General features: G+C 39.2%; 1 protein-coding gene across 4 annotated transcripts in view; it reads right to left on the bottom strand.

The window, feature by feature from the left end:
- The window catches only part of ARNT2 (aryl hydrocarbon receptor nuclear translocator 2), a 103284-nt gene that overhangs the window by 38203 nt on the left and 50602 nt on the right, over window positions 1-14479 (bottom strand). For all 4 annotated transcript variants that reach the window (XM_071568137.1, XM_071568135.1, XM_071568134.1 and 1 more), the window contains 4 exons: window positions 10151-10253; window positions 8127-8192; window positions 7573-7658; window positions 339-415 (listed from right to left, as the gene is read on the bottom strand). In XM_071568137.1, coding sequence (XP_071424238.1) covers window positions 339-415; window positions 7573-7658; window positions 8127-8192; window positions 10151-10253 — 332 coding nt within the window. The remainder of the gene's footprint in view (window positions 1-338; window positions 416-7572; window positions 7659-8126; window positions 8193-10150; window positions 10254-14479) is intronic.

Consider the following 14479-nt stretch of genomic DNA (forward strand, 5'->3'; position numbering starts at 1 on the left):
CACCTGCAGCACCTGTACCATCATGTTTCTCACTATCTACAATACCCCAGCCCTACACACCCTAAAGAATAGCAGGTCTATATACACTCATCTTCAGGAACATCTTTGCTGTTCTTACCGGACTAAGTACACACAAGCACCAAAATCACAGTTTCATTTTGCTCTGCTGACATGTTCTGAACAAGTCACTGACTGCACACAGTCATCAAGGCACTTTATATATTGGAGGCATGTTAAAATTTACAGTCTAGTACCAAAACATTGCACAAATCTACAGCTAAACCAAAACAGTGGTCATGCTTTCAGAAATAGTTTGTATAAGGAAAGACTGGCATTACCTGAAGCCTTCCTATTGCCACGAGGCAGTATTTGCTACCTTGTCCCACATCAGCATCTTCTTCTGGTATAGTCATTCCTACAGCAAATGATAACAAATACTGTTACAATCAGGAAATTGGGATAAACACAGATGCTGCTGACCTGGTTCTACTCTAGTCTAGATGCTCTAAATCATACAAAATTAACCTTATTTTCTTCTCTAGGATTCAGTCATTATTTCTGGGTTCAGATCGGATAATCTTTCTCAGTTGTGCTCAGTCCTACGAACCTCACGTGCATAGACAGGACCCACGGCAGCAATTCTGGCTGCAGAAGGCAAAGCAGATACTAAAATTCCACTATACACTGAGATGGACTGTAACATTTCCATGAGTACAGCTCTGCAGTGTTACTGGAACCATGAGGTCACTTAATATGGTCAGTGGATGCACACTACGTTCAGTTTTCTTTGTGAATAATATATTATAATGAACCTTAAAAACAAGGCACGGCCAAAATTAATCATTAATTTTGTGCTCATATTTAACAGCTGGTATTACTTTTTTCTATAATGGACTAAATCTGGGTCCTTGCATTGAAAGAATGAAAAAAATGCAGATGCTTTGCTAACAGTGCTTGTTTCAGTTGGGTCACAGGAGTAACTGTTATAAACACAGGAATAATTTCAAAATATACATGTGTACTATTTTCCATTTCAGTGTTTCACAAATAGGAACATCCAGATTAGCTCTGTTTACTTACTTGTTGGCTAAGCCCTTAGTTAAGGCTATTTCCCAACTCCATTTTTAAGATACCAATTTCCTACAAAGCACTTGAAAAAAACAACTTCCAAGAGTGACACCACTGACTTAAGTGATTTGTAAACTCTTTCTCAAATAACTCTTTTCAAATAATTCAGTCACAACAGGCAGTGAATCATTTAAGAGGCACTTAAAAGCATTAATGAAACTAATTGCAAAGCAACTACCAATTATGAAACAACAGCCAATTTATTCCCTAAATTTATAATTCCCAATGTAAGTCAATCTTTGGACCATGCAGAGAATAATGACAAAACACCACTTACTTAAATGACAACTCTGAAAAATGGCTATAAATGCTCCTGAATGAACTGAAGTCACCTCTAAGGAAGCTATTTTGTATCAAAATAGTCGAATCTTATCTGACAATCAGCTTCCAAATAGCACTTTACAGGTATTTTTTGGTCCTCATGGAGATATATGATAAGATAAAATACACAAACTATGAAAGAAAACCCCTCGTGTTTTTGTTTACATATTCAAACTTGTTCTGTAATTAATTTCAGAATCTGGAGGCCACAGTTTTTTTTGCAGCCCCTGACTGATAACTAGGATTTTATCAAGGGATCTCAAGAGCTTTACAGAGGAACATTATTGTCCCATCTAACAAGAGTTCTTTCAAGAAAATAACTCCAGGCACTTCAGTTGGGTAACCTAAACCAAAAGATACCTTTCAAATGGAGTTTTTCATTTGAGAAGGACAAATTTAAAGTATTTTCCCTTGACTTCAAAAGCTTTTTTAATAATTTTCTTAGTGGCACAGAGTATTTCAAAGGACAGCAAAGATACAGCTGGACGGCTTCCACTTTGCATAATCTTTTCTTTTTTTTCTGCAGTCTTCAACAACAGTTTTGCTTTTAGGAACTTGGTCCATGCTTGCTACTGCTCAAATAAACTCAAAGCAACCTAAACAATCTCCAAAATTAAACCTAGCTAAGAAACATTTCTGATGTCACTCTATTGACAAAGGGAGGTTGTTCTAATTTTTGCCTTTTTATTTTCATTGTGCCAAGGTGGATTGCATTTGGTCTCTGTAACACACTGGAAAATGTATTAATTGCATTATCCCACAGGACACTCTATGAATAAAAACCAATCTACCTGGAATTAATCAATACATGACCCAGGGGATTGCCAACCTAGCCCTGAAGTTCCTAGACAAAAAATATGACAAAATGATTGTGTGCTCCTCTGCAATGTAGGTGCCATTACCAGCAGCATTCCATAGAGGAAAACTGATTTCTTTACTCTTCTGCTGATAGTTCCAAAGATTCAACTGTGGGTCTGCTTATATGGGAGGGTGCACTTCTAGAAGAGATTTAATTTTGCTTTAGCACACATCCTATTGAACATACTCCAGTAAGAACAGGTAAATAAAGATATGTGCACTGCACTTAATACCAGTTTGTCCAGCTCTTAACATAATGTAATATTGCTCCTGAACATCACCAAGTACTATCACTATTTCTAAAAAAAAAAGCTCTAAGAGCTTGGAGGAATGCAGCCATGAAAATGATCTTTAGGGGACATCAACAAAATAAACATACATTAGTTACTCACATTCTTTATGCATAACCCTGTGAGAGGCTTTATTTCTCACCACCAAATACACACTCCTCTTGAATAATAAATACAGTGCTGTCCTTTCTCCAGTTAATATCAACAATTTGCAAATCTAAGCCTGCAACTGAGCATCACAAATAGAATGTGGTGCCGTCAGAGGTTATATTTAATTTCCAAGTGTCCTTTATGCCAGCAAAGTTTCCCACAGGGCAATGGCATGTGTTTGTGTGGACATAAGGAACTTTTTAGTTTTCCCAATGAGCTTCCACTTGGCTTTAACAACAAACCAGCTTCATTTTCTGCCTTTTTTCTCTACCTTTCTGCCCCATATTTTCTGTGAAACACAGAACAGTGGACTTGTGGTTTTATTTCACTACACTGAAAAATAAATTATTTAGGAGTCTTTAGAAAGATGTAACTTAAGCATCCAGTGGCCATTAGCAATTCCCTGTTAATGCCTGTCTCCATCAGAACCATTTCTGATGGTTACTTGCTTGAAGATGGAACTGGACTGTGTGACCATCTCCTACACAAAACAATGGAAAAAGGCTTTCACACACACACACAAAAAAAAAAAAAAAAAAGCTGTGAATGTTTACGGCATACCAAAGGAAAAAATCTTGTGAAAAATCCCAATAAAAAGTAAATTCTTCCTTTTTTAAAAAAATAAATAAAGCCTTACAAATGGCAGCACTGCAAGCAATATTCAGGCAACTGTTTTGTTTTGTATTGGAAGAGGGAGTACTTCGCACAAATGTCCAGATTCTGGCCAAAACGTTAAAATAACCTAACAGCTTTGGCATGCTGTGGTTAAGACGTTACCGTAAGTCTGACTTGGAAGACTAAAATGTTTCTTTTTTAGCTAAAGAGAAAAAAAACATTTCAACATTATCTGAATTTGACATTATTCTGGAACTTCTTATTTAAAGTTTTCAAAACAAGTATCTGTCTAAGACTTTTCCCCACTAAGTGCTTTTCTGCAGATCCTGGCTTTGATTTACAGAAAACGACCATCATCCTGACAGATTGCATATTCTTTCTAGACCAAATATTTTCCATCAACTGTTATGGCATGAAAAAAACCAACCTATTAGGAAAATATCATATGGACCACAGAAGATTCATTTTCTTCCAGGAATGAGATGTTCAGAGGGAATAAAACATAGAAGAAAATCAAATCTTGTTAATGATGAAAATGGAATCATCACAAGAAGGGCAGTATTTCTCAGTTTTGTGACTGGTTGTGAACTTGAAGCACTGTCTAGGCTACGGACCACAAGTTCTAATTGTTTTACTTTGCTGGGAACAAAGGGACAAAGGCTGGAATTGGTGCTCACCCAGTTTCAAACCAGTGGTTCTTTTACCTCACTCAATATAATGCAACCCAAGCTCTCACTGTTCAAAATAACATACGACACAACTGGTTGGAACATCCATCTAGAATATCTGACTCCCTTTTCCTTTGACTTCCACACAAAGTCTATCCTGATTACTTGAGGCCAACACATAATTTCTGGGGATACAAGCACATAGTTCTCCTATGCCAGTTTTGCACTTGATCTGAGTTTTACCCTTTTCTTTCAGGCACAATGGAGGAAAATGAAGGGACCATTAACACACACTGCCTGAGCAGAGGATGAGAGGCATGATGTTCCTGTGTTTTCTCTCCCCTTTCTCACTGAAGAAGGGGCAAAAGGCACTCTGCCAGTATGTGAGCCTTGCTGCTCCATAAAAGTGAGAAAAACCACAAAGGCAGGCTAGATGTGCAAAATGTTTTCATGATGACCACAGACCTGAGCCATAACACAACAAACCCTGCCCTTAAAATATGCCACCATCCTGGTGCCAGCTGTCTGCAGTTTTTTTGATTTTCACCTACTTGAAGTACTCAGATTACTTCACAGATTTACAGATTCCTCACTGCAGCAACACTGTCGAACCTGACAGTCTCTCCCACTAATAATGATCACAGAGCAGTTCTGGATGCTTCTGTATCAACACTGATTCTGTTATATTCAGTGTGGGACTAAAAAATTGGACATTGGCTGCAAACAGTGCAATTCAACACAGAAAGAGAAAATACTAAGTGCTAAACAAAAGAGATTAAGTAGAGATTAACCACATTTGCTAAATATTTTTTACTTTGTTTTTCAAAGTATGTTTTGTGTTGTGTATTACCTCTGTAATGCACATGACGCACTGCATGCTTGGAAAGAAAAGAATCTGGAGTTTATACTGGTCCACTTGGCAAGTGAAAAATAAATGAAAATTATCTTTTCCATAGGCGAATTCTTAAACAGCTGTGAGTTAGCACAAGCCCATTTATTCCCAAGAATTCAAAGATGATGCAAAGGCCAAGGCTTGCTGTTCTCTAACTGATTTGAACGAAAGCAATTTTATTACAGGGTAGAAAAGCCTTAGCAAATGCTATTACTGCTTCAGTTATTTGATTTGCTTTGCAGATTATGCACACCAGAATTACCACTGGAAATGAGAAGAAATGCAGTGATGTTGCCACTTATTTGCCCAAATATATAGGGGAAAAATTAGGTCCTTGGATATTCCTATTCATCTCTGAAAGTCAACAGATACATGACAATCACCAACACAAAGTAGGGAAGACTGGGAGGGCAAATAAACTCTCATGAAAAAGGCTGCAGTTTTCACCACTATGTGCCCTGAAAAAGGCACTCAGTCATGACTAATACGAGTAACAATTTGGATGGCAACATAAAAGACCACTGAAATTCCACACAAGGCCATCAAAATCAAAAATGTCCCTCAGGATTGTGCTATAGTTTGGAGGCATTAACACGGTGGAGGAGCTCTGGGATATCATAAGGGAGCACCATGTGATTTTGAGGAGTGGAGTAACAGAAATGGGATGAAATCCAACATTACTAAATGCATAAGCATGCACTTGGGGACTAATAACAGTCATAAGATACAGCAACAGAAATGGGATGGAACTTGGTATTACTAACTGAAACATCACACAATTCAAAGCAAGATCTGCAGCTGACAAGTGAGGAAAAGGCAGGCTGGTATTTGTATCAGGTGACTGAGGATGCCAGCAGGATGCACTACACAAAAGAGAATGGTGCTGCACCATACACTGCCAGTCCCAATGGGAAATAGTTTGCATGATACACCACTACAATCTCATCTGAAACAAGAGTGTATAGTGCCAGTGACCTGCATTTTGAGAAGTGAAAACACAAACAAATGAAATGTCATAAGGATAAAGAGAATGCATTGTGAGAATGGAGAGCAGAAGAAGTGGGGTGGATTATCTGTGCAAAATCCAGGCTTACAGGATATGATCTTCTGGAAATGCACCAGAACACTGGAGAGAGACAGACACACAGGGCAGGAAAACTCCCACTTGACCTTCAGTGAAATAAAAACTTCCCATAAAGTAATGAGGACTGAAAATTAAAAAGGTTGTTAGGCATGGGAAAGCAGTGAGATTTTAGAGGAGTTGAAGACGGGGAAAACACCTCCTGACACTTACAGGGTGATTGTCTCCTGGTCACTGGGCACTTAAAGATCCAGAAGATCCTTTTTAATCCCATACTCCTGCTCTGCATGCCTACTGTCCTGCAGAAATGGTGGTTGAAGGGCACACACTGTCAATGTCATAACCTTGTGCTGACCTGAGTTCATGTCTGCAGCTCTGCATTAGCAACATACGCCCCTGAAGTGTTAGATCTCTTTAAACATCCCTTAACATGCAGCAAAATTCTCATTCGAGCTAAGCAAGGAGCTCAAGGAAATCTTATTTGATCTGCACATTCATGAAGAGACATCCTGTGTATCAAAGTTGAATTCAATTATGTTTGGAACTACTGATAGAAAAGTTAATCTTTGTAGAAGAAAATAAAACAAAAAAGCCCTGCCATTTTCAGAGCACTTTGCACACACTCTGCTCTCACTGTTTTGAGACAGAATTGAAATGGAAACATTTTCACTCCTATTGAATCCTATTAGCAACAAGAGGGGAAGTTTTTCTCTGCTTCCGAAACTCCAATTCAGCAGAAAACCAGAAGATCACATCTGCACACCACTGCAGAGACTTGGTACAAACCAGCTCTTAGCACTCATCATCTCTGGATAAATGTGATTTATGGCTGTGGTATACTACCACAAAAGGGCAGGACAGCCCCTGGTTTGCTTCATGCCAGCAGCGCTGTCTCACTGTAAACAGCCTCTTCAGCTCCTGCAAACGCCAAAGTCAACTAACCCCGCTCATAACGATGTCTGGATGAGCTCCACTGTCTCCTCTTTGAATTTTTCAAAGGTAAGCACTCCCATATGTAATACTGAGTTCCAGCAGGTAAATGTTTTTCTCTGTAGTTCAAAGCAGTATGCCAAGACTTATTCCAAAGAAAACAGCCTCAAAACAGAATTTATCACAAATACTGAACATTCTTGAGTAACACCATCACTTTGAAGACCCATGCACCTAAACTGGAATCACACATTTTCATACATAGGGGCTTGCAATTCAGTACTTAAGTATAATGTATTAGCTGGTATTTTCTAGAGGTACATGTGCTTTCTGCCTACCCTCTTCAAGTTCAGACCATTTTTATGTTGGTTTATCAGGTTGAAAACTTTTGGTCCCAGGTACTGGAATCCTGCATTACTGACAATGCCTGCAGCTGCTGTGTGCCCATGAAATTGAGAAGGGTGTCTCATGGAAAAACAGGGATGCTGATTTCTTGTTACCGAAAGTTTCTCAAGATGAGCTTTCATCGGTTACTGCATTAAAACTCACTCAGTTTTTCCAGCAGCAAAGAATCCTGAAACAGGTTTTCAGCTGCCAATGACAGCTTGGTGCACACCTCCTTCAAAGAGAGACACTCACCTGCTGGTGGCCATGCCTTGATATAGCCAGTGCAATGGACAACTGCATACTGTGCTTCACCTTCTTTCACTGGGCCAAGGCCATTCCTAAATGAACAAGAAACACAAAAACATCGTGTTGATTGACATACAGAATAGCTTTATGCTTTTAAACTACAACTAAAGGCTTACTGGTATTTGTAAGTTATGCTGGAAACAACCAAGTGTCAGCCTAGAATTCTATACGCTGACAGCTCCATTACATTGCTATTCAAGCTGTACCTGTTTCACATAATATTTCTCTTAAAAAGATACTGAACCTTAATTCAGCGATGGAGCTGGTTAAGACAAAGAATTTGAGTGACATGCAAAAAGATTTTGTTTGCAAAAAGATCCAGTGACTCCACCATAGCTGAATTTAGGGATGAGTTCTCATTTTCCCAGCCCCAGGGCTGTTTTACACTGTATTAATGCAGGTGTTCATCCAGGTGGCACTCCTGGGGTGAGCATGAGCACTCCCATTTGCCACTGAGCTAATGGCAACTAACTGGTTTGTGTCAAATTAAGTAATAGTACCTGTATCTTTTTCTCATGGTGGTTATTCTGTTCAGAGGTAAATGATCCAGAGGAGCATTTCCGCACCTAAAAATAAATTAATATTTTAAAGGGCTCAAAAATGCATATAATACACATGATTAAAATATATTTTCAAATCTTTATTACAATATATAAGTATACAATAATGGACATATTTCTAACAAAAAGTTAGAGATTCATGTTTTCTTACAATGTGTTGCTTCCACAGGCTGAGCTTTTTAGGTGTGCTACAAATATTTTCTCTATTTTAGAAAAACAGAAGAGACTAGAAACAGATTCCCTTCCACACTCCCTTAACCTTTAAAAACTATTTGAAATTGATATTCAGAGGGTGGCTAAAGAATAGACACTCTCCAAAATACTATAAACCAAGGGTGAGCACTGGAGAGGAATACAGGTCAGGACACCAAATATTCACACAAACCAATCTCAGTGTTCCAGCAGCTCCCCTGGACAGAGCACTTCAACTGTTACACACCTGGTACAACACCAGTAGACATTAAGCTCATGTTTGCGAGATCAAACTATGTATACTGTCAAGTAACTTTAACACTTATTCATGTATATTTTGTGGTATTTCAAACTATGTCTAACTGTATAATTTCAAAAATCCATTTGAAGCTGAGTAAATAGTTTGAAGGGCAAAAGCAGTTCATTTTCAATGGAAAAAGGAATAATAACAATGAAAAACGCAATCACAAGGGAAGTTCACATTATTTTAGGCTCATTCTTCCCAGAAGTTTTTTTTTAATTCCTTTTTTTTTAATCTTCTCAGTCACTTCCAAAGCGAAGGAATGAACAATTAAAATAAGATTTAGAATTACAAAAACAATGGGGCTACTGGCACATGCAAACCCACTCTAGTGCACTGGAGTTTACAGAACCAGGGTGCTAGGAAATAACTGCAACGTGAATTGTTGTTCTGAAAGCTGAGGAACAACTGCAAACAGAACATTAGGCCTGGTTTTCTTCACACAAAAACTCCTCCTAACATGATCAGTGTGTAGAGCCTGGAGGAAGAAAAAGCGAAGTTGCCAGGGCCACTCTTCCAGGCCAAATTTCTCTCCTCCCAGTTAAGAAGGAAAAGGCACTACAGGTGCTCTAGCTGTGAAGTCTGATCTTGTAGGTATAAAGTGTATAAATGGCTTAAAAAGGTACCCAAGAGCATTCATCCTCCTCACATGACAAACAGAATCCACCACATAACCAAAGCAGAGGTATCTGTACTTTAACATGTCAAGTATTTGGCTTTGGGTTCTCCATTCTATGAACAAATTTTGCATTTGCTATTTACAGCACACATATTGTATTTAGGCTGCAGATGCAATTATGTACTTTCCCCTCTTAGCCCCCCAGACTGAAATTTGTTGCAACAGCAACAAGCATTTCAGCCTTTCAGCACTAAAACAAAGAAGTCTCATAAGCCCCAGTGAAATGCACCGGGCAGGCAAATATCTTTAAAGAAGGCCAAGCATTGCAGAAGAGATTGAAAAATTGCAAATTGAAAACCCTTTAACAATTACTCACTTATCTAGTATCAGACAACTGACATTTGGTAATTCATACCAGGCTTAGGTTAATTCCTACATAGCTGGCAAGTTTGCCTGTTTATATTCAAGATTCTTTTAATATTATTGGTTTGCTGAAAAAAATATGCAGAGTTGGGCTTCCAGTACAATTGCAAAAACTTTGTTCCTAAAGTATTGACTCATATAGCTTGAGTAGAAGAGATAATGGCTAATATTCCAGGGGTGAAGTGGTCAAAGTGCTCTGGAAAAAGAATTCTACACTACACGCAGATAAGAATAACTACAACACACAAACAAGGTGCTATTTTGTTAGTCATAAAGGAAGACAGGTTTCAGTTTTACTCCAGTTCCAAAAGCAAGCATTCCAGAAATGCTTCATGGGAGTGTGTCATTACAGCTTTGACTTTTAAGCAAGGTCTGAAGTCTAATCCGAGACAGGACTGGAACCATCACGCAGCCAAGGTAAATGCATACCTCATTCTGCAAATGAAAGAGCGCCTGGATCCCATGCACATTCTCATTGAGGACTGCTGACCCTCTTTCTTTACTGTTCCAGTCTTCAAGTCCAGGATTCGTCCTAGAAATGCCAGGGAGAGCAACTGGTGTTCAGTACACAGATTTAATTCCATTTACTAGAAACTAAGATAACAAGAAGTTCATAAGCTGAATGCCATTAGCCCAGTTAGGGGAAAAATACCAACAAAAAGTCTTGATCCTGGTCTCAGAGGGGATGATCAGTTATGTGCTGGCTTAACCAGTGATTTCAGCAAGGCTGACTCTGAGTCACAGCAGTGATGGCTCCTTCCTTGGCTGGCCCAAGACAAACTACTTCCAAGGCGAGTCAAATGTCTGAAGGCAGACAAGACAATGACAGAAGGCATTGCTTTTGACTTGACCCGCTCCCTCCACTCTCTACCAGAATTGTGGATAAAGCAACTTGTATCATTCCCTTGACAGCAGGTCTCTCTCCCTGTGTTTGTGTCTATCCAAATGTTCTCACCACAGCACCACCTCACACAGCCAGAGCTTTTGTGATGGTGAGAAGTGCGTAAGACCAAACTTTTCCTCTGGATGATGAGATACAGGATTTGTCACACCACTTGTAGCGGGGTTTTCTCAGTTAATAAAAACCTGACAAGTTGGAGTATTTTTGAAGTTAATTTTCAGTCAGATCAGTGAAAAGATCTGACTCGCCACACAGAAACATAAGTCCATGCAAGGTCCGTGACCAGACCCTGCTGACTACAAACCTCAGAACCACATACCACAGGCACAGAACTGAAAAGTGCAGACAGCTACCAAGTCATCTCAAGAAAGGACAGAGGAACCACTGAGCTGGCACTCCTGTGGTAAGTTGGGGGAGGGCTTTACTAAAAACCAAAGGTAGCAAGGGGATAATTGATGACTTTCATTCAAAACAGAAGGCAGTGATTACTACAGATCGGTTCAGATCAGTGATTGCAGGGTACTAGGTATCACACAGAATCCTTCTGTTTATCACCAAGGAAATAGTGGAATGGACTTTCGCATCTACAGCTCAATTGATAACAGATCACTATAAAAACTTGCACAGACTAGAAATGAACCACTGGCCCAGGCTGACGATGATTCAGGACTGGAGTCAGTCATGAAAAGTGACAGTGGGCAAGAGAAATGCAGTGGAACAGCTGCTAGGCAAGTAAATGACAGCCACCAGAGCTGATGACACCAGGCCGTGAGCAAACCTCCATGTTAATGTGGGTATCTTTCAATAACAAACTACATAAGCCTAAGTCTTTACTGTGATATAACTAACCAAGTTTATAGCCATGTAAGAGACCATATTCTGTCTGTACTGAAGAAGCCATGCAGAATACATTCAAAGTCTCCTCACCACACTGACTTAAAAGCCTCTGTCCAAAAATTAAGTTCTGAAATAATCCTATTGCCAAACACTAATTTCAGAATTACTTTACCCTGAAGTATTTACTTCCTTACAGGAATGAGAATAAAATCATTACACTATAGTTTAAAGTTTAATTTTTTAGACAGGGAAGCAGGCAGCAGCGTTTTAGTCTTAAGGTATCCTACAGGTAACTCCTTCTGTAGGAAAGCCATCCTTGCCAACAGAAGGTCATTTGGTGTATCTCCAATGTGTACCTCAGATGGCTAAGAAGTTACCAAGCCTGGGAACAATTCCTAAAGCTGCTTCAGTTCAAAGCACTGGGCTATATATCAATACTGGTCTATGATTCAGGTGTGAGCTGAGAAGAAATCATACCACCAGATTTCCCAGCTCATTTACACTGATCCTATGATTTAGGATGGACCTGAGTTCAAAGACACTTCGCTTCCCTGCATAGGAGTCTGCCTCTCTGTCTCATTTTCTATAGCTAAAGCCAGTCTATTTTCCCATCCCCTCAACCTGTTACACAATTTAGAAAAATAAAGTATCATCAGGCAGGAGGCAAACTGATTCACAAATGAGGGCAATACATGACAAAGTAAATGAAGACAAAATATATGTGCAGGACCCAATGGCTGTCCATGTGAGCATGCCAGTCAAATAAAACAATTAAAAGCATTTTTCTCTTTGGACACAATAACTTTGTCACACACATAAACAAAAGTTGTTTTCTGTGATTTTTTTTTTCCATTCCAATACAAATTCTTGAAATGATACTAATATTAATCAAAAAGCAGTGACAGTAAATGTTACTCAAACAGCTAATGGGAATTTCTCAGGTTTTACCATCCAAGAACCCCTATTAAAAAAAACCCAAAAGGATACTTCACAATTACATGGCCACTAAGTCTAAAATTGCTGGCACATGTTCTTTGGCACGTGTGGAACCCCAACAACAAAAGTCAGTTTTTAAATTTAGCCTTTTGTTTGGCAATGTCTTAGAAATATGTACCAGATAACAAATAGAAGTCTAAATTTTGTCCTGACTTACAAAATCACTACAGGGGGTATGTGGGAGTATGAGTCAGAGAAATGTTTAGTGTACAGATATTACAACAAAGCTCTCTCAGCAGCTTGTTTCAATAGTCCATCAGGCACGTGTTAACCTTGTAGAGCTCTAACAATATACTGCAGATTTTGACAAAGAACAAGCGGTTTGTGTTAGAAGCTTATGATCAAATTGTAGCAAAAAGAGGAAGAATTATATATCAATAGACTAAGTCAAGTGAATTGACATGAACTGCATCTCAGCATCACACAGGCAGCTCAGTTCAAGCAGGTGGCATGTCCTGACGACAGCTCTGCCACAGAACCGTAAAATATTCCTATCTCTGTGTGTTCCTGCGTCCTCCATGATAAATGCTAATTTAGGTTTCTCCACAGGGCACACAATGAAGTGCATCTGATGGCAAAGCTGGCAATCACATTCTTACTAATAAAAAATATTTCAGGATGCTCTAACAACTGTTAACAGTACACGCGCATATTCTTTTCATTTCTTCTTATACTTTCTTCAGTACAAGAGTTTAACATTCTAGTGGTACCACCAGCTGGATCCCTTATGAGCTTCCCCATAAACTGGTAATTGCATGTAGTTCGTTTTCATGTTAAACTTTTACTCTCTCCAGCTCCAGACACAACCCTGGGATACAGCAAATGCAGGAGCACTGCTGTGATTGATATTGCTCTTACTGCCATTTACAGCAGCTGCACTTGGAGGAGACCAGAGTTTGCTTGCTGAAGGAGAAAGCAAACAAATGAGCACAATGCTTATTAAGACCAACACGTAAATCTCTCCAGTTGGTCTGGGTATAATTGATAATTTGTTGAAATCTCCCCCTACAGTCCCCATCCAGAAGGCAGTGTTGCTTCGACCTGTAATAAGCCAGTTGTCCTCTGAGCAGGAACCTGCTATGTGATCCAGAAACCCGGTGTCACCTGTCATGACAGGAAGGGGCTGTCAGAAGGGACCACAGAGGTGAGGACAATGGACAAGTGATTCACTGTTTGGGTAAAAGTAGAGAAGCCATCTAAAACTCTTCCCACTAAAGAGGTAAGTTGGTTACAGATTCAAGTACTGAGGATGCAGGCCAGAAACATTCCTTGCAAGGTGTTTTCAAAGATGCTTTACAATCACTCTCATGATGATCAAGGGCACAAATGTTCATACTGGCACTGACAGGCTCCTTGCATATGCAAACAGCACCCGGATTATGCACAAACCTTCCCCTTTTGAATCTCCAGTTGCTACTGTGAATGTTCAAACATGTTTCCTGTGCTTGCAACGTTTGAGATGAACCTAAGCCAAGGATTGGCCTGGGCATACTGAAGTTCATGGGGTTTCAAATCTGGGAGTTTGGCTCAAATCCACTTTTACACAATAGCACCAGCTTGTTAGAAAATATGTTCCTCCATGTTTATACACTGCATGCTAAAGTTTATAGCCTGTTCTTTGTTAATTTTTTTGGTGGTTCTTTATTTTTTGGTGGATTCAAAAGATCCATAAACTTCAACAACTAATTTCACCAAAAATGCTTTCTCTGCTGGAGTTCCCATTCTAAGAATCTTGCAGTTTGTAACTAGAAGGAAGGGTTGCTACGTAAGGATGTTATTCTGCAAAAATTTCAGTGCAAATTGAAATTATTGTCTCTAGAAACAGACATATGGTGTTCACATCCAGTTTGCAGCATGGAAACATCCAGCTTAAAGGAAGAAATTTGTACTGGCCTCATGTGCACAAAAATACTATTGGCAAAGTACATGACACGATATTCCATTTCCCTCTAACTCATCAGTAGACGGACTGCTGTCTTGCACAGAATCTTGAACTTGAAAAAGAATAGACTTTATTAGTATAT

Source organism: Pithys albifrons, chromosome 13 (genome assembly GCF_047495875.1).
Source record: "Pithys albifrons albifrons isolate INPA30051 chromosome 13, PitAlb_v1, whole genome shotgun sequence".
In the NCBI taxonomy this organism is placed as follows: domain Eukaryota; kingdom Metazoa; phylum Chordata; class Aves; order Passeriformes; family Thamnophilidae; genus Pithys; species Pithys albifrons.